The sequence below is a fragment of the Anabrus simplex genome, chromosome 4 (assembly GCF_040414725.1).
Source record: "Anabrus simplex isolate iqAnaSimp1 chromosome 4, ASM4041472v1, whole genome shotgun sequence".
Classification (NCBI taxonomy): domain Eukaryota; kingdom Metazoa; phylum Arthropoda; class Insecta; order Orthoptera; family Tettigoniidae; genus Anabrus; species Anabrus simplex.
The window spans coordinates 67,156,959-67,182,465 of NC_090268.1; the positions used below are offsets into that span (position 1 = coordinate 67,156,959).

General features: G+C 40.4%; 1 protein-coding gene across 2 annotated transcripts in view; it reads right to left on the minus strand.

The window, feature by feature from the left end:
- The window catches only part of La (La autoantigen-like), a 133,197-nt gene that overhangs the window by 12,225 nt on the left and 95,465 nt on the right, over positions 1-25,507 (minus strand). For both annotated transcript variants that reach the window (XM_067145089.2, XM_067145090.2), the window contains exon 8: positions 637-799. In XM_067145089.2, coding sequence (XP_067001190.1) covers positions 637-799 — 163 coding nt within the window. The remainder of the gene's footprint in view (positions 1-636; positions 800-25,507) is intronic.

A 25,507-nucleotide genomic window follows, 5' to 3' on the forward strand; every position in this document is an offset into this window, starting at 1 on the left:
AGAGAATGTTACTCGCTTGACTCGCTTGCAAAGAGAATGACTGTATTATAGACCAAAGAGCAGCACATGACTGGCCACCGTGCCCCGCACTGCCATCTGGTATCATTATTAGAACTACTATCGACCAGCCATACTCAGCCATATATCGATAGAACGAGGAAATCCGCGGGAAAATTACGGATATTGCTCTGAAAATCGGGAGATCGGACCCGGCGATCGGGAGAAACAATGAAAATCGGGAGTCTCCCGCTCAAATCGGGAGACTTGGCACGTCTGGTTTCCCATTTTCACACCAAGCAAATGCTGGGGCTGTACCTTAATTAAGGCCACGGCCGCTTCCTTCCCACTCCTAGCCATTTCCTATCCCATCGTTGCTATAAGACCTACAGTATCTGTGTGACGTAAAGCCACTAGCAAAAAAAAATATTTGTATATTCATTAGTATGTTTTCTCACTTCTTTCTTTTTCCGTATCCCCTGCAGAAACGTCTTAATGAGGTTTCACTGTATGTCAATATGCTCACGTAGCATTTTGTACACTGCTTTTGAAGATAAAATAACCATACATAATATCCACAAATCTTCCATATTAAACTTCAGAGAGATATATTTATCAAATTTCTTCTCATCAACTCACCTTTTCGACCACCTTTCTTGCCTTTGAAATTACGGTGACGTCTTTTCAGCATTTCTTCTTTAGCTTTTTCCAAGAAGGTTGCCTCTTCCTCTCCCTCAAGAGCACGAACCTCAATATCAGCACCACCGAGTTCAAATTTGGACTCATTTAACTTCTCAATAAACTGTAACACAAAAAATTATTTGAGCATGAGCTAAAGAAATTAATTTGAGTAACAACACTGAATTTACACTCATAACCCTGACCTCTGAATAACTGAATCACTTGCATTTTTACGATGAAATTCTAAAAATTAAATGAATAACAACAATGCATGCACAGTAAATTTGAGTAAATTTATAATACCAATGTAGTTTGTCCGTTACTGGCTCGTAGTACCCCATGCAGTGGCTTTCACGGTATGCACTAGCCATGTGTCTTGGTAGGTGTCAGTGGCGTATGCTGAGTCCAAGACGTGGGCTACCACTAAGCTTAGTTACCCCTTTTTGATGGTTAGTTTAGTCAATGTCAAGCCTTTTAAGGGTTTTGAGCTGCAGTCATTAGCCAACGGAGAAGCCTGCTGTGTTGTCAAGGCAGCTTCACAAGCTACTGCCCTGGCCTCTGCTACTGTCAATATTCAACACCTGATCAGTGGAGATGGCAGCCTAAGGTTTTGCAAATTAAAGTTCGGCTTAGTGGCTAAATGGATAGAATGTTTGCCTTTGGTCCGATGGTCCCGGTTCAGTTCTCAGAATCAAACCCCTCGTACGTTAATTCCCCTGGCTTGGAGGTTGGGTGTTTATGACTTCTTCCCTTCATTAGGTCCCCACCAAACCTATACAGATGCCATGCATTATTATTATTATTATTATTATTATTGTAAGTAGTAGTAGTAGTATTAAATACAAATTTTTTTTTACAGCATTACCAGAGGTCGTACGCATCGTTCACTGGTTTATTAGCTTCCTCAAGAGATCAGTGGCGATGTCCGACTCGTGATCACGGAATCGATTCCAACCACCCAAAGAGAACACTAAACCTGAAAGATTGCATTTCATTTTAGCAGATCTACCTATTAAAAAAAACTATGCTACACCTATAACAGCCGCCCTGCAGTGTCTTCCTACGAGGATGTAGAAGTAATGGGAGTGAAATACCAGCACTCTGTTACCTATGAGGAAGACTTGGGGAGGTATATACGATAAGGAACGTATGGCAGTTAGTAAGCAGTGGCGATCTGATGGACCGAAGCCTAGCAGACCTAACCCCGGTCCCCACACCTATCGGGTATTCATCAGCAAGCCGTGGAAGGTGGGTCGAGAGGAGAGGGACACAGAGTCTGGGCTGCAAGATCCGTCTCCGATGCCTTACTCTCAGAAATACGTGCAACGCTTTTTTCTCAATGCTCTGAAGTTTTGTAAATGGAGCAATGTGCCTGATGCATACATTTTAATGTGCTCTAGATTTCCATCGTTTGCATTTGAGGTTTGGGCTTCACCGAGAGCCTTGGTAGCCTTCAGTATACGCCACTGGTAAGTGTACTATTTACCAACTGATGAGTCCAATTTAGCACACTGGGGCGAAATGCTGGCAACCAGGATGAGTTAGCTAGAAAATTTATAATGTCCAATAATGGACCAACTACATTGGTATTATAAATTTACTCATTCGGGACAAATATTTCAGGTTCCCTATGGGAATCAACATCTTTATTATTGCCTTCGTTTTTAAATGTTGACAAGAGCGATCACTAGTGTACATCAAATGGTAAATATTTAAGATAAACTTAAATATTATAACCAATATATAATTTATTATACAGTGAAACCTCTGAATGCGAGTAACTTGGTCTACGAGTGTTTTGCAAGACGAGCAAAAATTTTAAATAAATTGTAACTTGATAAGTGAGCGAGGTTCTGCAATACGAGCTTTCCCCTGTTCGTTTGTTGAATGGATGAATGAGGTCTTTGGTCCTGTAGTGAAGAAAGGCGTTTCAGAAAATAATCTGCCGCTCAAAGTCTTGCTGGTTATCAACAATTCTCCTGCTCTTTCTTCAGGCCAACTTACTGGAGGAATTCTAGTTCGTTAAGGTTCCCAAAGCACTATTTCAGCGATGCTTCGAAGTGACCGAAGAAACAAACCTTATCCTCCGAGAGTTTGAAAAAATCGTTTCCCCTTCGTGAACTGCCTCAAGATCATCGATAAAGCCTAGGATGGAGTCTCCAAGAGAACTCTCACTTCCGCCTGGGGAAAGATGTGGCATGACTGTGTTCTTGGACGTGACTTTGAGGGGATTGTTGGCGACAATGAGCCGCCGAGTGTCGATGAAATTGTGTCCTTAGGGAAGACTATGGGGCTGGAGGTGAACGACGTGGACATTCAAGAGCTGATGGAAGAACACTGCGAACAACACACAACCAACAAACTGATGGACCTGCATCGCGAATAACATGAGGAGTTTATGGAGATCTTGCCCGGGGAAGAGGAGGAAAAGTCAGTGGAATCTCTCACTTCAACTGAGATTCGAGAGAAGTGCAAAATGTGGGAAACTGTGCAAAATTATGTAGGAAAACACCACCCTAATACAGCTGTAGCAGTGCGAGCGATGAATCATTTCAATGACAATGCAATGTCACATTTTTGTGAAAACCTCAAAAAGAGGCAAAAGCAACAGTCATTGGACAGGTTCCTTGTTAGGTTCCTTGTTAAAGTTGCACGAAAAGAAAACAATTCCACTGAGCCAACAGATAGCAGTGATTCCGTTAGTGAAATTCATGCTACACAGTAACTCTTCTCATATCATCTCTCGTCTATCTCACACCAACAATGATTCTATTGTAAGTGCACTTTAAATTGTTTTACGTCAGAAATGGTATGTGAATAAATATTTTTGTGTTGTGGACGAATCATCCGTGTTTCAATTGTTTCTTATGGGAAAACTTGCTTTGATATACGAGCGCTTTGGATTACAAGGATGTTACCGGAACGAATTATGCTCGCAAACCAAGGTTCCACTGTATTTAGTACATGTTTAGTCCCCTAAAGGACATCAGCTATAAATAATAATAATAATAATAATAATAATAATAATTGTTACCGTGTTTTAGCGGTAGGTAGAGGCGTAAGAAGGTGCGGGCGTGAATGGGTTTCAAACTACGGAATCAAAGTTAATGTAAAAGTAATTTAAAATTTAACTAGGTTATATTTTCTTTTCAAAAACAAAGCAATAACAGACATGGCAGGTACAATGTAGCAAAACAAGGGGAGATACAATATTTACAGGTTTTGGGCTTCACGCCCTGACTTCTGCGATCAGCTCGGTTTTACCACAAACACAAGTTTTAACAGAGGGGCAGAAAACCCCATTCATCCCTAGGAGCCCCTGGCTCCGAATTACACAGAAAAGCCTCCACGAGGCATATGACACTCCATTTTCAAAAGAGCGATCCGCTCTTAAAATTTAAGCCTCTCAAAGGCCAAACCAAACTCTACCTTCAAGCTGTCCTTTAAGGACGTATTCACAGGGGTAAAATACCCAACCTACAGAGGTCTATTACATGAAAAGAAGGTTGATTACATGACCTCTAAAATAACAATTTGAGAGGAGGCGATCTTGCACTCCTAATACACTTTGTTTTTTTTGTTTTTTTAAAACCTAATCTGGCACTGGGCCGCTAACGCAAGGGCTAATCCCATACTACAGAGGTGACTTAGAGAAGAACACTTTACATTACATAAACGAAGAATAGTTTGAGAAAATAAGTTCACCTCAAAACAAATGTGAGTGGGAGCTCGAGAGGGTTAGCACTCTCTATCCCAATATGTAGCTTTACAAGAAAAAGATGAAAAGAGTAATTACATTTTAGGAAAAGGTTACATGATGGAAATGCTTCGAACCCGCCGCGAGTGTTAAACTGCCGACCTAGCAAGAAAAGAAGTTATTAATAGGCCATTACCTGGTGTTGAACGGCTGAAGAAGAAAGAGGCGCTTCCCGCCTCCTGCTATGTACTTAATACACTGAAAGATGGAACAGAAGTGGCCCGGAGACCCCAAAATCAGCAGTTTATATCCTCTCGCGGAAGATTCTAGGCGTTAGGGGAAAGAAAACACCCTCCCACAAAATCTTTATTGGCTAGGGAAAAGAAAGCCCTACAAAGAGGAAGAAGAAACACATTATTGGTGGAAAATTAATTAAAGAAATTCGGGATTGGCTAGATCCAAACTAAGGGGAAAAAGAGGGGTATACAGCCAACTTAAACAATGACAGAAGGAAATTTAACAAAGAACAAACTCTTGAAATAAAAATTTCTCCAACAAAATAGTTCTTTGATTTCGCACTAGGTTGCACTATTGTAATTCTTCAGTAGTGTCCTCTAGAAGAGAAAGTTCACACTTCTTACTTCAAGCGAAACAAAAACACATCAAAAGTGACACAGTTCAAAAACTCAAAATTTTCCACGTGGTGACATCTTCTGAGAAAGTAGAGAATTAATAGAATAGATAAAGTTCAACCTTCCTCCAGAAGAGGAGTTTCAACTGGCGCAACTTTTAAATAAACAGAGTAGAGGTGTACCGCCCGGTACAGACCTCCCCCCCCAAAAGTTCCTCCAGGGGTGACACATGAAATCAGTTTGAAACAAAGTCCAAGTAATGATGTTGATATTAAGATTAATTGCGGAAGCATTTATAAGATTTTAGTAATTTGGTTGGTTTCAATTTCAAAATTTTGTTGTTGCAGGTGCAGTAAAGTCTTTCTGTTTGTAGTAGTTGAATTTCTGAAGATAAACCTTTAATGCTTAAAAGTGAAGAAAAGTTTTGCAATGTCCACCAAATATTGTTGTTAAATTCCAAAATGTAGTTATCTCTTATAGTAACTGTCCATGTAGTTGATGTTGATGAAGTTGGATGGCCGGACCGGCCGTTGCAGCTTGCGTCCAAAAGGAGGCCGCTCGGACCCCTTAAGTACCCTGAGATACCGCTCGCCCGCACTATGAGGGGAGCAGAGGTGTTGAAGTACGCCGCGCCCGCGGTGAACAGATACAGGCTGCGGGCATGTAGCAGGACGTGCGCCGCACATCAGCCTTGGCCGGGGGGAGAGCTCCGGCTCGCCGTGCACATGTCGTCCTCGCTGGAGAGGAGGGGGCCCATCCCCCTCCCCAGTCGCTGCACGGCGCTGCGCGGCTGCGGGGGCGCTGAAACATTAAAGCTAGGCGGCAGAATTGTGTTGGACTATCATCTTCTTTTGAGGGTACAGGCTTGTAGAGAGAGTGAGGGGCCAGCGGCGTGCAGATATTCATGGTATTCATTAAGCCACTGTGTAGAGTGGAGCAGGAGACGGGAGCGTGGTAATGGCCGTGGCAAAGACAGGATGGCAGTTTAATGGGTCGGGGCAGGTTTCACAAACATGCTTACATAAGAAACAAAATCCTATAGAAGGGGCAGAATGCCTTAAAAGTGAAACTCAAAAAAAAAAAAAAAAATATATAACCTTCATATCCTTTCAAAATAATATGAAGCAAGTTAACACAGAAATTACACCGGTTTCACCTGGGACAGGTGAACCCTAAATATCCTCTCGGTGGCTGGATTACTTAGCAATAAGGTAACCGGCGTAAGAAAATCGAGAATGATACAAGGCCCATGAAATCTGGGGGCAAGCTTGCCCGCGGGAACAAAATTTTTGACCATAACCTGGTCACCTACCTTCAAGGTGGTGGGTCTCCGTCCACGATCATACCTTTCCCTAACCTTTTCATGAGATACTTTAAGATTGGCTTTAGCCTTCTTCCAAAGATCTTTAATGTTATCCGGATCTATTGTCTCGGGCAGAATGTCATTCAGAGACCAGAGGTTAGAGAGCGGCGTGTTGGGAACGAACTTAAACATCAAAGAAGCTGGAGTAAATTTGTGAGATTCATGAACCGCCGAATTCAAAGCAAAAGCTAACCAATGCAGGGACGTGTCCCACCTGGAAGGATCTTCATGATGATAGGCAATGAGTGCGGACCTGAGATTACGGTTAACCCGTTCAGCCAGAGATGGTTGAGGATAATAAGCAGATGTAGTTACATGAGAGATGGACAAGTCAAAACAGAATTTACGAAATAAATTAGATGTAAAAGCCTTAGCATTATCAGATACAATATATTGACACGGACCAAAAGAAGCAAAAATAGAATTTAAGCAAGTAATGGTTGACTGAGCGGTAGCCAGCTTAGTCGGAAATAACCAGGAAAATCTTGTAAAACCATCTACACACACAAGGATGAACTTGTTGGCATTGCCCTTTGACTGGGGGAAGGGTCCCACATAATCAATATACAGGCGTTCCATGGGGCGCGACGCTTGATGAGAAGACAAAAGGCCTACTTTAGTGGACATGGTGGGTTTACTGAGCAAACAAGATTTACAAGCTTTTACAAGTTCACGGATTTCACCGTCCATACCTTTCCAGATGAACATTTCACGAATCTTTTCACGAGTTTTAAAGATACCCAGATGCCCCCCCAATGGGGTCTCATGATAGTATTTGAAGATCATAGGTACAAGAACCGCTGGAACAACAACTTTCATCAACTTATCATGCCTCGAAGGGCAACATAGAACACCATTCCTCAGAACATAAGGGACAGCATGTTCCCCAGAAGAAAGGGTTTCCATTATAGGAGCCAGCGTCGGATCTTCACGTTGGTATTTCTCAATATCCCTAAAAAGCATGGGAGCATCTGTTAGGATGGCATTAACCTCGGATAGTATGGACTCGGAAGGTGATGAACTGTCGACCGGTTCGTGGGTTTCGACGTCGTTGTGAAACATACGGCTGAGTCCATCAGCAACAACATTTTCGGTACCTCTGATATGTCGTACATCAAATTGGAAAGCAGAAATACGGATGGCCCAACGGGCTATACGACCAGTACGACGCGGCCTACCTAAGACCCAGCTTAAGGCTTGATTATCTGTCTCCAGGTCGAATTTGACATGTTCCAGATAGAGACGGAACTTTTCTAAGGCGAATAAGACTGCCAACCCTTCGAGCTCATAGATGGAATACTTGGCTTCTTGAGCCGATAGAGTCCTAGATGCATAGGCGATGGGACGCCTCCCTAGTTCAGTCTCTTGAAGAAGGACTGCAGCTACAGCTGACGACGACGCGTCCGTTTGGACGATGAATTTCTTCGAGAAATCAGGCATAGCAAGTACAGGGGCATTACAGAGAGCTAATTTAAGATCTTCGAAAGCGGCTTGTTGAGAAGGTCCCCACTCGAATTTGATGCCTTTCCTACGAAGAAGGTTTAAGGGCGCCGCTCTATTAGCGAAGTTAGGAATAAACTTCCTGAAGAAATTCACCATACCAATGAATCTAGCGATACCTTTGATGTCCTTAGGAGGTTTAAAATCACGGATGGCCTGTGTTCTAGAATGATCGACAGCTACCCCATCGGGAGACACAATATGCCCTAGGAATGACATAGAGGGCTTAGCAAAGGCAACCTTGGACAACTTGACAGTTAACCCAGCCTTACGAAGGCGATTGAGAACTTCTCGCAGATGATCTAGATGTTCTTCAAAAGTCTCGGAAAATACGACGACATCATCCAAGTAGTGATATAAGTACTCAAATTTGATGTCGGAGAAGACCCTATCTAGTAGCCTAGTGAGCACAGCTGCCCCCGTGGGGAGCCCGAAAGGCACGCGGTTGTATTCGTATAAATTCCAGTCCGTGGCAAACGCTGTAAGATGTTTAGACTCCTCGGCAAGGGGAATTTGATTATAGGCCTGATTCAAGTCCAAGATAGTGAAGAACTTGGCCTTTCGAAACCATGAAAAGCAAGAATGAAGGTCGGGAAGGGGCACAGATTGCAACACCACCTTCCGATTGAGAGCCCTGTAATCAATGACAGGCCTGAAGCCTCCTTGGGGTTTCGGGACTAGAAAAATAGGCGAAGAATACGCTGACTTAGAGGGCCTAATAATACCATCCTTCAACATCTGATCGATGATTTCTTTCAGAGCCTTCATTTTAGGTGGAGATAGCCTATACGGTGGAAAACGGACAGGAATTGAATCCGTGACCTCAATTTTGTATTCAATAAGGTCAGTAACACCAAGAGTATCAGAGAACACCTCGGGAAACGACTGACACAGTTTCCGAATACTATCAGCCTGCTCCTCAGGTAGATGTCTAAGGTCTAACAACATCTCATCCTGGGTAGGCGACATAGATGAACATGATACAGAATTACACTTTAATAGTGGGATTTTATAACTAGAAGCAAATTTGAATGTGCACGACCTAGACCGGAGATCGAGCACAAGACCAGTGTGAGAAATAAAGTCAGCTCCCAATATAATGGGGCAAGACAATTGCTTGGCCACAAACAATTTAACTTTCCATGTAAATTTAAAAACCCGAATTTTGACATGTAAGGAACCTAGAATTTCTAATGGAGATGAATTAGCCGAAACATATTTAACAGGAGATGAGTCATAGTCAGGGAGTTTACAAACAGATTTCAATTTAGAATACCAATCAGCCGAAATAATGGAACAAACACTGCCTGAATCTAAGAGAGCTGTTATAGGCTCGTTATTTAACTCAATCTTAAGAAAAGGAACAGGTGCGGGGGTATCCGCCGCAATCCTAAGACACTCTTTAGGGCATTCAAAAGATGAATTTGAAGGCTGGTCGTTCTCTGCATTTACAACCTGTTTACTAGGGGCTGAGTCTCGGGAAGATGGATTAGTCGGCTCAGCCGACGCCACTAGTCACTTTTTATTATTGGCATAGCTGGAATTTGCACCAGAAGTTGAGCAGGAGGGGGTGCTATTTGAGTTTGGGCAATTCTTGGCGATATGTGAGAAGGCCCCACACTTAAAACAGCCTTGTGATGACCCTGCTCCATTCCTTGTCCCACTTGACTTGATCAGAGGACACTTATTCCGCAGATGGTCAGGCGACCCGCAAGCATAACATTTACGGGGATTGACTGGTCGGCGAGGTGGAGGCCGAGTGTTACTAAAGGAAGGCGGGGGTTCTTTCGCCACACGCAAGGAATCGGCATACCTAACTCCTTCCGCAGAGACGGCTAATGCTTCCAGTTCAGAGAAGGTTTGCGGGCACGCCGCGAAACACAAATATGACCTGTAGGGTGGTGAAATCCCTTCGACAATAGCTTGCACGATCTGATCCTCAGGGAAGTGGAGAGCAAACACCCTAGTATAAAACTTAATATCTTGGATGAAGTCTGCCAGGTTTTCATCCAAGCGCTGTACCCGATAATAGTATTTCTGAATAAGGGAGGACCTGGCCCTAGCCGGGATGAAGTTAGCTAGCAAATGGGCATGGAAATCCTCAATAGAAGATTGCTCAGCGATGGCTCTAACTATTTTGTCAGATAGAACACCAATAGCATAAGGATAGATAATTTGCAAAATTTGACATGGGGAAAGAGAAAACACAAGGGCATGATCCTGAAATTCCACTAGAAATCTTAAAAATGAAATTACGTCACTGGTGGTGTTGACGGAAAACTTAGAGATACCTCTAAGCAACATTGCCAATGGATGAGGCAAGCTGCTGAACCCAGGTGACATAGTCGTTAAAGGTTTCAATGGCAAAGAAGTTAATTCAGAGCGGATGTTACTCAATGACGCACGGCGTTCAGATTCGTTGTTCGATGGGGCAGAGATAGTTTGAGCAGCAACGGTTATCCTATTGACTTCTCCCTGAGGAGGCTCTTCCTCGTTACCTACATTCACCGTGGCGGGTTGATCAGTTTTGGGAGGAGCTTCGCCGGTTAGCAATTGAGTGACCTTATTAGACAATTCAGAAATAATTTCAAGGAGCGTATTAGCTTGCTTCCTCTGAACGTCATTCACCTTTAGAGACAACAGATCATTAACTCTATTTGCAAAGTGATACAGCCTGCCTTGCACACGCTTAATTTGATTAGGAGATGGATCGTTTTCATCAAAAAAGCTGACTACCGATGCAAGCCCAGTAATATTCTCGACAATCGTGGAAAGAGAGTCATCAATTTCTTTCTCTCCCAAATTGGGGATGGAAATGGGCAAATCAAGGGACTCTCTAAGCTTGTTAGTGTCTATTGCAACCGTGCCTCCAGATTGAACGTTTCTGATAGTTAACTCATATATCAACTCCTCTTTGCGCAAGTAGTTAAGGAGGAGAACATCGCGAGGGCCGGGCATGATGACAGAACAATTTTGAAAAACTCAAAAAATTCCAGCAACTGAGAAAATTGTTAGAGTTCGAATCAAAGCAATGTTTAGCCGTCAAAAGGGGCTAAATTGAGACCCATTCAACCACGCTCTGCTACCACTTGTTACCGTGTTTTAGCGGTAGGTAGAGGCGTAAGAAGGTGCGGGCGTGAATGGGTTTCAAACTACGGAATCAAAGTTAATGTAAAAGTAATTTAAAATTTAACTAGGTTATATTTTCTTTTCAAAAACAAAGCAATAACAGACATGGCAGGTACAATGTAGCAAAACAAGGGGAGATACAATATTTACAGGTTTTGGGCTTCACGCCCTGACTTCTGCGATCAGCTCGGTTTTACCACAAACACAAGTTTTAACAGAGGGGCAGAAAACCCCATTCATCCCTAGGAGCCCCTGGCTCCGAATTACACAGAAAAGCCTCCACGAGGCATATGACACTCCATTTTCAAAAGAGCGATCCGCTCTTAAAATTTAAGCCTCTCAAAGGCCAAACCAAACTCTACCTTCAAGCTGTCCTTTAAGGACGTATTCACAGGGGTAAAATACCCAACCTACAGAGGTCTATTACATGAAAAGAAGGTTGATTACATGACCTCTAAAATAACAATTTGAGAGGAGGCGATCTTGCACTCCTAATACACTTTGTTTTTTTTTTTTTTTTAAAACCTAATCTGGCACTGGGCCGCTAACGCAAGGGCTAATCCCATACTACAGAGGTGACTTAGAGAAGAACACTTTACATTACATAAACGAAGAATAGTTTGAGAAAATAAGTTCACCTCAAAACAAATGTGAGTGGGAGCTCGAGAGGGTTAGCACTCTCTATCCCAATATGTAGCTTTACAAGAAAAAGATGAAAAGAGTAATTACATTTTAGGAAAAGGTTACATGATGGAAATGCTTCGAACCCGCCGCGAGTGTTAAACTGCCGACCTAGCAAGAAAAGAAGTTATTAATAGGCCATTACCTGGTGTTGAACGGCTGAAGAAGAAAGAGGCGCTTCCCGCCTCCTGCTATGTACTTAATACACTGAAAGATGGAACAGAAGTGGCCCGGAGACCCCAAAATCAGCAGTTTATATCCTCTCGCGGAAGATTCTAGGCGTTAGGGGAAAGAAAACACCCTCCCACAAAATCTTTATTGGCTAGGGAAAAGAAAGCCCTACAAAGAGGAAGAAGAAACACATTATTGGTGGAAAATTAATTAAAGAAATTCGGGATTGGCTAGATCCAAACTAAGGGGAAAAAGAGGGGTATACAGCCAACTTAAACAATGACAGAAGGAAATTTAACAAAGAACAAACTCTTGAAATAAAAATTTCTCCAACAAAATAGTTCTTTGATTTCGCACTAGGTTGCACTATTGTAATTCTTCAGTAGTGTCCTCTAGAAGAGAAAGTTCACACTTCTTACTTCAAGCGAAACAAAAACACATCAAAAGTGACACAGTTCAAAAACTCAAAATTTTCCACGTGGTGACATCTTCTGAGAAAGTAGAGAATTAATAGAATAGATAAAGTTCAACCTTCCTCCAGAAGAGGAGTTTCAACTGGCGCAACTTTTAAATAAACAGAGTAGAGGTGTACCGCCCGGTACAATAATAATAATAATAATAATAATAATAATAATAATAATAATAATAATAATAATAATAATAATCGTATGGCCTCAGCTACCGTGTGCAGACATTTCAATTTGACGCCATCTGGCTATCTGCTCGTCAATTTCGACGTTCTGTTTTACTCTAGGCCCCCACTAGATGGCAGACCGAGTAAACCAAAACTCTCTTGGGCGTCTATGGCTGAGATTAATGAATTTTGTTGGGTAAACACCAAATGTGTCACCAGAGATCTTTTACATGCCGATATCGTACAACATGGAGTGTCGAATGGACTTTTTTCCGCCCTTCAAAAATCTGACTACCTCTGTCGGGTTTGAACCTGCTATCTTGGGATCCGGAGGCCGACACTCTACCGCTGATCCACAGAGGCAGCTATCATCAGCTATAATAAGTTAACATTAATATATCAGAATGCAAAATAGATATTAAAATTGGAAAGACACATAGCAAAGATGATTGATCGTATTCAATATAATCACTGGAGTGCATAAATATTGATAACTGAAATAATAATGCACGCTTAATCGCTTGTAATACGGGTACTACAAAGTTTAATATAGGAATTTTCAAGGGTCAGGAAAACACTGTCATTAGTACTTAAATGCAATCAAATGCAGAAGATTCTCTGCGGTGGGTCAACATGCGAATGTCTATAAACACAAATTTTGCGGCATAGATCATGATACAGATATTATTGAAATAATAAATAAGGGCCTTTTACTCTATTTAACTGAACAATGTTAAATTTTACTTGACCAATACTACAATCTAAATCTTAATCTTAACGATTTATCTGAAAAACCAACAATTCTGTTTAATTCATTCATTACAATATTAAATAAGTCTTCAATTACCCAAGAATTGATCAATTAATCGAGTAATACACAATATGCTCACATATTACCCCTACCAATGCCCACACCCTCCGATCACAGTCCCTCCTCTACCGTGCCCTCCCCTCCTCCAACCTAACATACCCCACCCCTCCCCACTCTCACCAGTGGTCTGCTGCCTGTCAATCAGCTTGTTAGTTCCTCTTCAACATCTCTACTTTCAATTTGGCACCCAAGGTGAGTCGTCTATTTACATAAATCGTTCCCAGTCTTTTCATTCGTAACGCTAATTCGCACCTTACTGTTCTTCTTGTAGGTTCTGTCTTGGTTCAAGATCATTCTAGATCAACACCTGCATTTGTAAATCTACTTCATAAGATCCATTCCTCGAAGCACTACCTCTTTCAAGAACCTTTATTGCTTTCACATCAACCTATTAATTTCAAGTTTTGTTACAATATTTACGGACATATAATAAAACCAAGCCGTTTCAAAGAACTTAACTATTCTATATCGGAACTCTCACCAATTTACTAGTGATACATAGACTAATTAAGTCTATTTTATTTATTTAGGACATAATGTGAATCATCTATTTGGCTTCAAATTTTGTTAAGTCCAAGTTGAATGTTCCATACAATTAAGTAGCCTATATTTCTTCGACGAATTTCCTTTGATCTAGAAACTGGTTGCCTCATTTAGCCTATCAATACGGCTACAATGCCTATAAAAAAATTTAAAATGATTTTTTTTTTTTGCTAGGGGCTTTACGTCGCACCGACACAGATAGGTCTTTTGGCGACGATGGGATAGGAAAGGCTTAGGAGTTGGAAGGAAGCGGCCGTGACCTTAATTAAGGTACAGCCCCAGCATTTGCCTGGTGTGAAAATGGGAAACCACGGAAAACCATTTTCAGGGCTGCCGATAGTGGGATTCGAACCTACTATATCCCGGATGCAAGCTCACAGCCGCGCGCCTCTACGCGCACGGCCAACTCGCCCGGTTTAAAATGAATCAAGCTGTTTAACGAACCCAAATATTGTACATATTTTTCAACGACTGAAAAACCGACAATGACCTATATTTTATTACATAGTGGATAGTTCAATAATGTTTCTAGTTTGTTAACCTTTTCCGGTCCAATGTCGAGGTGACATCGACATTATGTTTTGTTCTATTTAAGAAGTTATTCATTGAAGTTCTTTTACCTGATTGAGGTCTATTGATATCCCTGATGTTTCTAGAGCAATTTTTTGTGCACAAAGGAAGCCGTTCTTTTATCTCCATGGAAATAATACGAGATATATGTAGCCATGTATCGTCACAGTTACCCGCGGCCTGTCAGCTGTGTTTTGTTTACATTGAGTAGTGTGCTGACGTGTTGTACTAGGCAATGTTTATCTGTGAATGCGAATTGTCTCAGTTGAATTTGTGATATAAAAGCGGCAAATATGACTGAAGTAGAAATACGTATGCACGTTTAGACAGCAGTGACGATGATTAATTATTTGAATTAGACGAAGAGTTTAGAGAACTGTCAAGTGAAGATGAAGATGTAGTGAACTCCAGCATTGCAAGTGAAACTTCAGCATCCAGATTGTACATATTTTTCAACGATTGAAAAACCGACAATGACCTATATTTTATTACATAGTGGATAGTTCAAAACTGTTTCTAGCACAGAATGATCCCGGACCATCATATGCTGTTTTTGAAGAATCAGAAGAAGTTTCAGTGCCTGCTACAAAAGCACGAAGATGCACGAAGGTAATGGGCCGGGGTGGAGGAGGGGATACAGCACACGGCAATGACGACGCTTCTCAGGTCAGTGTTGATCATTTGAGTAACAGTGATGCTGAAAGTACTTTCGACATACAAATGGGAATGCAAACGACAATAGTGTTTACTGGAATGTAACATTTTGTGATAGTGAGCCTCCTAGACTTATTCATCAGGTCAGGAAACTAGAGGACCATAGGTTCCTCCTAGCCTCATCAATCCAGTTCAAGTTTAACTTATTTTTCACTCCTGCACTGATGACTTTCGTGTAAACCTGTAAGTAACTCACTAGACTCATGTTTATATGATATAATCACAATAATATTATAATTATATAGTTACTAATAAAAGTTCGGAGTTTAATCTGACTAGGTGAAAATGTGCAAAATTAATTTGGACCAGACTGTTGTAACGTGACAGAAAATTGGACTGCAAAGGTTTAACTTTTTAACTATATAATTGATATGGTAACACCTCATTATGTAAATGCTTAAAGACTTGTAAATACTTTTCAGTTTTTACATGAATATCTTTATAAATTACTGGTATATATCAACTATAAGAGTCATATGTCAATGACATTCTTTTGAATGTCTTTGTAAAGATTCCCTAAGCTGATGGCAATCATTTTTGCTGAAACCGGTACCATAAGTCTGAATAAATGAATATGTGACGACTTAATAATTTATCACATAATTTAGTATTGAATAGGTGGATCCTAATACCCCCCTTTTTACTATCTGAATGTAAATCTCGATTCAATACAGACCCTAAAATGAAGTTTTTGACAGTGGGTACTAACCACAGGCAACGCAAAAGAACAGCGTCTCTCACATAGCGGTACTAATTACAGGTAATTCTCAGACCCGTGGTGTTCCTCTAACACATTTCCCTGCGATTATCAACAACCATAGCTTTCAGCAATTATTCAGTTGAGTTCTGCAAATAGCTTAACCCAACCGCATTCATAAGCATACCAGTAAGCTTACGCGATAAAGGGCTCTATAGCTATAATCGTACTAGTATGCACCGCTCATTCGTCTGCCAAAAACGAGATATGCTGCTTTCTGTTGGTAGGCCTGTTTAACTACTTGGTAGTTCATAACAGCTGTTTACAAGAGATTAGATAGCCTGCACCCTGAGGGCTGATTTAAGGACTACAGTAGAACATCGAGAATTCAAAATTTATGTTATTTAAACTGTTTAATTCAAAATACAGATAATTTGTAATTCGAAGAACAATGTCAGTCCCTTTACCGAAATTCAACTTTTAATTCAAAACTACCTTCACATTAAAAAATAATATAGTATATTACAGAGTAATTTAAATCCAAAATTTATCTGCGTCATGATAGAACACGTCTTCCGGACGTGCTGGGGTAGCTTCCCGTAGTTTCACTCACTTTGATGTGTCTACGGTGTGCTTCGTATTTGCTAAGTTCGACTAAAATCTTAATTCTTTTGTATTCAGCTTTTTAAGGAACGGCACAATCATAATATCATGTAGTAGGCAGTGTGCAAAGAAGCACAATCCCCAAACACTAGTGATGCCGAGACTTGGCAAAAATTTGCACGCAGCACACAATATTGTCAATGCCGATGAAACTACAGTTTTCTTCTTTTTAATGCCGAGCCCAAACGGATTTGTGGTTTTAAAGGAGAGGTGGTGGTGATTATTGTTTTAAGAGGAAGTACAACTAGGCAACCATCCTCTATATAACACTAATCAGAGGGAAAATATGGAAGGGGTCCGACACTTCGAAGAATGAAGGTGTCGGCCAAAGGAAGACAAGGGCCACGAAGGGCGTGAAAATGAAAGACTCCCTAGCCCTCGCAAACCTAATAACGTCGGGGTCGGAAAAGAACAAGAGTTGACCAAGGGAGGTCAGATAGGATAGGTGAAAGTGAGGAGCCTGGCACAAGTAAGTGGAAGCAATGCCAGGACTCAGCTAAGGGCCCCGTGCTCGCCAACCCACGCTCCAAAGTTCAGAGCCCCTGGGGCCCCTTTTAGTCGCCTCTTACGACAGGCAGGGGATAACGTGGGTGTTATTCTACCACCCCCACCCACAGGGGCATTTTAAAGGAGAGAAGTGCCAGCTGGAAAATCGTACAAGAGTAGGGGTCATTGTACTGTGTTGCAATGCACACGGAAGCAAGAGACTACTTCCCGTTATGGAAAAGTTCGATAAGCCACGATGTTTTAAGGGCGTTGGGCACTTTCTATGTAAGTACGAGGCATCTAAAAAATACAAACAGTACAGTAATCCAAATACGAGGCATCTAAAAAATACAAACAGTACAGTAATCCAAAAAATAGAGGATTTTTACAAGGGAGCCAGCATAATTTGTCCTCTTCTTTGATACAAGTGTTTTTCTTTCCTTTTGTTGCATGAGGTTATGTTTCCCAATGATTTATCCAAGTGCATTATTTGAATAATGTAAATGCACCTTGTTGGATACATTTAGGAAATAGTTTTTCTATGGCAGCTGAAAGGTTTAAACTGTGAATCAAGGTTAATGGCAGGCAGTAACAGGTCTTCTATTTTGTGACGCGGCAAGGGTTGACATTTCTGAAATACAAGTTGGCGGTTAATTCAAAATCAATGTAATTCGAAGTCGGTTGCATCCCAACGACTTTGAATTAATGAGGTTTTACTGTATTTCATTTGAGTAGTTCTTGTAAAAGTACTTGCGATCTCCGAACCAGATTGTTTGGAAACAATGGCTGATGAAGAATTTATGTGTTATTTCGAACTTCTACGCTCTTATTATAGTAGTAGTGATCACGAGGAAGATCCTGGTGATAATATGCATATACTTTTGAATTGTGATGCAACCGCAAGTGGTCCGGCTCCATGGCTAAATGGTTAGCGTGCTGGCCTTTGATCACAGGGGCCCAGGTATTCCCGGCAGGGTCAGGAATTTTAACCACCACTGGTTAATTTCTCTGGCACGGGGGCTGGGCTTCATCATCATTTCATCCTCATCATCACGTGCAGGTCGCCCATGGGTGTCAAATTGAAAGACCTGCATTTGGCGAGCCGAACATGCCCTTGGACACTCCCAGCACTAAAAGCCATACACTATTTCATTTTTTTAACAGCAAGTGAAAGTGATGTGGAACTTGACAACATTACGTCAGCGGCAGACGAAATTATGCAGACAGACTGCTGAACGGGAATAGAGACAGAACGTTTCAAGTGAAGTGATAGCAATCATTTCCTCAGCAAGTTTCTGTTTGAACACTTCTAACCACTTCAAAAAAGTCCGCCTCCGTAGTGTAATGGTTAGCACTATTAGCCTCCGTCCTCGGGGGCCCAGGTTCGATTCCCAGTACTGCCAGAAATTTAAGAATGGTAGAAGGACTGGTATGTGATTGAAATGGTACATGCAGCTCACCTCTATCGGGAGTGTGCCTAAAAAGAGCTGCACACCTCAGGATAAGGACACGAGTTTACTTTTACTTCAAAGACGTTGTCAACCGACGGGCAGCTATATCTGAAGAATTGCTGTCATGACTAACTGGCCGACATTTTCCCATCAAGATTCCCCCCAACAGACGCCAAAGGAACTAAAACTAAAAAATGGCGTGTTGCATGTTGGCAAAAGAATACCAGAAGGGAAAGTACATGGCAATGTGACTCCTGCAACATTCCATTGTGTCTGGAGCATTTCCACCCATACCATACAAAAAAAAAAAAACCTACTGACTTTCGAATCCCTGACTCCAAAAATCTTAAATTATGTCAGTAAATACGGAACTTATGCCGATTTATTCAGAGGTCTATAAACTGTACAAATTTTGTGAAAATTCATGGTTTCCAAGCCCTTTCTGCTATAGGAGGAAGCAGATGAGTTAATCTGATGATAGTGCATAGGAACAAATTTGTTAGGCTGTAGTCAAGCATGCACGCATTCATTATTAATCTAATTTTATTTGTTTATTTATTTTCAGAGAACAATACGAGCTAAAGCTATACAGGTCTCTTGCTTAGATAGCACAAGAGTATTTCAGCACATGTTGTAACTACAGTGTAGTGTGTAGGGTAGATATCTCCTTGTTTTATTGCTGTCACTGTGTAAATAATGTGTGAAAGACGGACACAAAAGACATGAATTGCCACACCAACACCAATAGCTGGGAAACAAATGCAGCGAACGCTTGGTATGGAATCATCTTATCCAGGACGGTCCTAAGAACTTTGAATAACAATGCCGCAGATTTGAAACTGAGAAGCAAATTGCTTGGAAAGAGTGAACGTTCCTCGGGATGAATAACCCTCAACAAATGGATCTCAACGCTGGCAATGTTCGCCTCCACTGTGGAAGAATTTGTGGCTCGAGGATTGGCCCTAGTCACCTAAGAACTCACAGACTCACTAGTAACATCTGAGGAAGACAATGACACTTGTCAGCAAGTGCTTCATCATAATCATCATCAATGCGTGATGGTGCAAATAATAATACAGCCAAAGATTTCTGGAAAGGGTGTGCTTTCTACTGAAACCTCGATTTAAAACAGGTTCCTGTAAAAACACTAAATAGCAGTTATACTGTAGAATGATAGGACATATATTAAGACACCCACGACCTGTTCAGTTGGTTTTGGGAAGTGTAGTTGGTAATAACAGTAGGAGACAAAGGTATGAATATGAAAAATACCGTATTTACGCGAATAATCCCCACATATTTTTTGAAAAAAAAAAAATGAGGCACGAAATTGGGGTGTGGGTTTTATTTGTGTCAATGTTGGCAACACGCTCCTGGCTCACCTAGTTTTCGATATTGGATGTACAGTTATGCTTTGTGTAACCACAGATGGAAAAAAACTGTCCCCATGTCATATTTAAATGGAAAACAATTCAGACTTTTAATTTAAAACTCCCATACATTAATAAATAGTATTTTACACAGTAATTTAACTACAAAATTTCTCCATATTACGATACAATGTGTCTTCCGGAATGTGCAGGGGTAGCTTTACGCACTTTCACTCACTTCGGTGTGCTGACAGTTTGTTTCATAGTGGCTAAGTTCGAGTGAAATCGTAATTCTTTTGTATTCAGCGTTTTAGGAATGCCACAGTATCATGTAACAGGCAGTGTGCGAAGAAGCTGAATCCGCGAACACTGGCGATTCTCTTTGGTGATGCCGACAGTTGGCGAAAATGCGTGGCTCATAATTATAAATTCGTACACAACAAACATTATTTTCAATGCCAATGAAACTGCATTGGTTTTTTTTTATGCCTGGCCCAAACTGATTTTAAAAGGAGGTGGGGTCACTGTATTATGTTGCAATGCAGACAAAAGCGGGAGACTACCTCCCCTCGTCATAGGAAAGTTTGATAAACCATGATGTTTTAAGGGCGTCAGGTACTTTCTGTGCAAATACAAGGCATCTAAAAATTCATACAGTAAAGTAATCCAATGAATATAGTACTGGCACAGGGGAGCCAGCATAGACTTCTTGTCTTTGAATTATTATTTTTTCTTTCGTTGTGTGAGGGTATGTTTGTCAGCGAGTTATCCAAGTGCATTATTTTAATACTGTAAATGCACCTTGTTGGATACATTTTGGAAATAGTTCTTTTCCATTGTATCTGAAAGATTTAAACTATGAATCAATGTTAATTGGATACAATAACGGATCTTATTATATTTTTGAACGCGGCAAGGATTAGCATTTCTGAAGTACGAGTTGGAGGTTAATTCAAAATCACGCAATTCGAAGCCCGATCTTTGCGTCCCAACGACTTTGAATTAAACGAGGTTTTACCATATCGCAAAACTAACATCCGAGTTCGCTGGTGTGTCTGTTTCAACTGTTTACATTGCACGAAAAAGAATTATCCACGACTGGTCGTGTAAATAATATCCGCGTATAGAAAAGACCATGTGTGAAAAGTGTTTTAGACGTGGAGTGTAACGTATTTGTAAGTAATTTAGAAGGGGATTCTAGTGATGCAAGAGACAACGAATATTTCGATCTACAGGGAATCGAACCTACTGTAAGTTCAGATTAATGAAATGCCTAGGCCTACTTGATAATTTTCATGGCAAACATATTTTTGCACTGATAACGTATTTGTCAAATATGTTCAGGCAAAGCAGCTATATCCGTAAATTTACAAGTTCATATTTGTGTAAAGATCACGTGGACCTCGTGGAGTGACATGAAATGTTTGTTTATGCCTATGTTATTCTTTCAATGGAAGGAATTTTAGTTCATTTAATTTTTTCCAAAATGAGCCTTCCTAAAATTAGGGTGCGGGGATTATTCGCGTAAATACAGTAGATTAGAGTAATGTAGTAGTTATGTAGAAATGAAAGGGTTAGCAAAGGATGGGGTGGGACGGACGGCTGCATCAAACCAGTCTTTAAGACTGATGACCCAAACAACATCAGTCATCTGTAAAGGGAGGGGGGAATGAAAATAATGTTCATAACCTTTACGAACTTAACAACAAATAAGAGTACATTAGACATAAAGGTAAACATTATTACAGTAGAAAGCAGTGATTGTGTAGTTTTCCATCTATATATATAAAATAAGAGTTTTGTCTGTACATTGCTCAGAATTTGAAAAGAATGGTATTTCTGTATAGGTAATGTCCATAGTAATAAGGAAATGCACTTTTTACTTTTCCGTAATTTCTGTCTGTCTGTGTGTATGTACACGCATCACTAGAAAACGGCTGAAGAGAATTGAATGAAAATTGGTATGTAAAGTCGGGGGATGAGCCGCTACAATCTAGGATATAAATCATTTTACTCACGCTGAGTGAAATGGTAGTTTAGGGGAACCCTAAAATTTAATTCTCAAATATTTATTTTATTAGTGGTCCTATCGATAAATACTACATAACGAAAGTTATATATAATTAAATTTCCGATCATTTATGTCATACATTGTTACCGTACCGGCTTCGATAGTAGAGACATTCATCAATTTGTATTTTTGTTGCCAAGTCCACATCAACGCCGAGCCACGAGAAAATGGGTTAACAGAATTTAATGAAAATCGGTATATGAAGTCGGGGAATAAGAAACTAAGGCCTAAGTTATAAACAATTTTATTCACCCTGGATAAAATTGTAGTTTAGGGGAAGGCGCTTAAAACTTAATTTTTAAACACCCATGTTATTGGTTCTACCGAAAAGTACTACATTAGTTATAGAGAATACAATTTCTGATCATTTATGTTTTATTCAGTTTCACTGAACCGACTATGATAAGAGTGGTGTTTCAGAGTCGGAAAAAAACTAAATGTGGAGGCCTACAATACTGAAAGTGCATAACAATGATCAACAATAACATTACATTGACCATTGTTTGCTGTGATGTTCTTTGTCTCTTATGCTGCTGCTCAACTCAAATAGATGGGATTACTGCTGCTTAACCCTAGAATCATAAACTTTCGTCTCCCAGACTACGCACCACTGTAGTTTCGGCGGTAATTTCCAGATGCAAATGAACTGTGCCTTCCCCCTCTATCTGTTCTTCCCCGGCTATCAACAATCAGTGCTGACCTTGGTTTCAAGCATAAAGGTCCAGTTGTTTGTTCACTGCAATATGACTGTCGTCTGAGAGACGAAAGTTTATGATTTGTGAAAGTATTCGTGATTTGTACATAGCTGTAAATAGTGTGAATATCTGGTTTATTACAGTAATGTTTTTGTATGTAATATGTAAGCTTAATAGGATACTGAAATGAAAAATCTAGCGCACGATAATGAATTGATAACGGCAGTGTTTTCTGAATTAGACAGAGAACCACACCCTTCAGGAGACATTAGTGGTAATGTATTTCGTGAATGAAATTACCCGGCCAACACATGCATCAAAGAGAAATATTATGACCGACAATTGGTTCACCTCAATTCGTCTGGCTGATTCTCTGCATTGCGACCATAACCTGACAATCATTGAAACAATGAGAAAAGACAAGTCACAGATACCACCAGAGATGAAAACAGTCAAGGGAAGAAAGCTTGGGTCCTCCATGGTTTGTTATGATGGTATAAAAACAATGGTATCCTATAAAGGAAAACCAAACAAGAATGTAATCCTCCTTTCTACATGCCATGAAATAGGAACAATAGCAGCCAGTCGGAAAAAGATACGGCAGAAGAATACGATGGGACTAAAGGTGCCGTGGACACTTTCGATGAAATGGCAACATTGATGTCCTCTTCAAGAAAAATGAGATCAATGTGTATCTTTTATAGTAGTATTAATACATCACTTGCCAATGGATACATTATTTATGTGCATAAGATGGTTCAAAAAGGCCAAAAGCCACTTTCAAGGCGAGAGTTTTCAAAGGATATATCCAAAATGCTAATGGCTCCAAAGCTGCAAGAGAGACTTCAGACACCAACTTTGAGGCACAGCCTGAAGAGGACCATTGCTGAAATTCGTGGAAAAGATGGCATTCCTGAAGAGCCTCAATCAGGTACTGCTGAAGGAAGAAAAGTTTGTGTGTTTTGTCCATCAAAGAAAAGAAGAATAACCCGATTCCTTTGTAAGACATGCCGAAGCACATTTGTCTTGATCACCAGGCAAAACAGTGCATTGAATGTGCCTATTGAAGAAAAACTGACCAGAGTGTATTGTCATCACTACGTGTGGTAGTTTTAAGTTTAATATTCTGTATTTTGTGTAAAATGTTGGGTTTATGCTTATTAAAGTGCTTTTCTTTTTGGTAGTCTGACAGACGAAAGTTTATGATTCGTGTTACCCTGGAGGGACTTTATGATTCTAGTGTTAACGAGTATAACAGCCTGACTGAATATTGGCGAAAAATAGCTAGGGAGTTTGAAAACTTTCTTCTCTAGCATGCCATTCCTCTGGTTCATACATCTTCTGATACTGCCGGTACATTACAGACTGGTACATCAGAGTATTCCAGCTATTCGATCCCTACTCTGATGCACTCATTTGAATGAGCAATGTGCACACTTAAGGCAAATGCTCACTTAGTAGTATTAGTATTAGTAGTAGTAGTATGAACTGATCTAGGATTACAATTTAGAACTAATCCAAATTATATCACCACAATTCACGAAATAACTCAAAATTCAACCCTGAAAAGAGCCGTTTCTTAAGAAAAGCTTCTTCTTCTTCTTCTTAACTTTTATTAAATTCTACATGCATTTTATTCCAAATTAGCAGTGAGGTGGGGGTTTCTCCTTTGGCTTGGAGGAAAAATTTGTCTCCAAGTCAGACAGATTTTTCTGCCGCCTGCGTAGTGAACTGAGATTTTCCGACTCATCGGGTACTCCTATTAAACAGATTAGTAAGAGGGCATAGTTTTGCCCTGGGAGTCTCCACTATTCGACACCCCTACCTGGTCGAAGATAAGACGAAGTGTGTTCACGGATCACGGCTCTCTGCGGCTTGGTCATTCCAGCTCTGGAACTTTGGGCTGTTAGATCGGCAGAGAAAATGTGTGGTTTTTCAATTGATCAAGTATTTCATATAAAAGCATTGCTTTTAATCGCGCCATTCATACTGACGTCACTGTAATGACCTATGTTCATTTGAGTTGGGGAAACTACTAAGACAATCTTTCTGAGGATGTAAAAAGGCTGATCAAGAGTGAGTGTCTGTCATTAGAATGAAAACTCCCCAACCTGATTGTGACTGATGGTAGGCAAGGTGGCCTACCCTTACAATGAAAATTCCCTAACCCAGTCTTCATATGAGGAAAGACGTTTGGTGACTTCCGCGTCGTGTGTCTAGGGTAAAGTTTAGTGCTACACAAGTTAATACAATCTTGCTCACAACGTGTATACTACCTAACCTAGAATACTGTACACAGTGTAGAATTCCGTAGCGAAGCACGGGTACATCAGCTAGTCTGGAATAAATGTGTGTTAATGTTGTAAACAGGCATGTTCAATTTAGAGAAAGAAAATTTATTGCATTTTAGATAATTCTATAGTTATTCTATGACAGATAACCAGATTAAAAGAATATATTACACAATAGTTTACCTACCTACCAGTACAATTATCTATCAATTTACATTGGACTATTTGGGGTAAGAAATTAATAATACATATTTCCCTCCTTTTCCAAACCATTTTTACATATATTAGTTTTTTCCAATGATTTATACTTCGCTCCCCACTTACACTAATATTCTTCGGGTCCGTTGAAAAATGTAAACAAGGGATAAACTGTATTTCATGTAAATGCCACATCAGTAAATTGTCTTAGAAGGAAATTGACAAGCAAAACTTTTGTAGTGCTTGTACGTTCAGTATTCTGCCATTTTCCTCTTTCTAATACTACCAATTATCAGGAGGGTAATTTAATCCATATAAACCAGTATAGACCAGTATGAACATACAGCAGTGTCCTTACGAAGATGATCTGTGAATGCCTAGAAGGTACGTGTGTGCCAACCT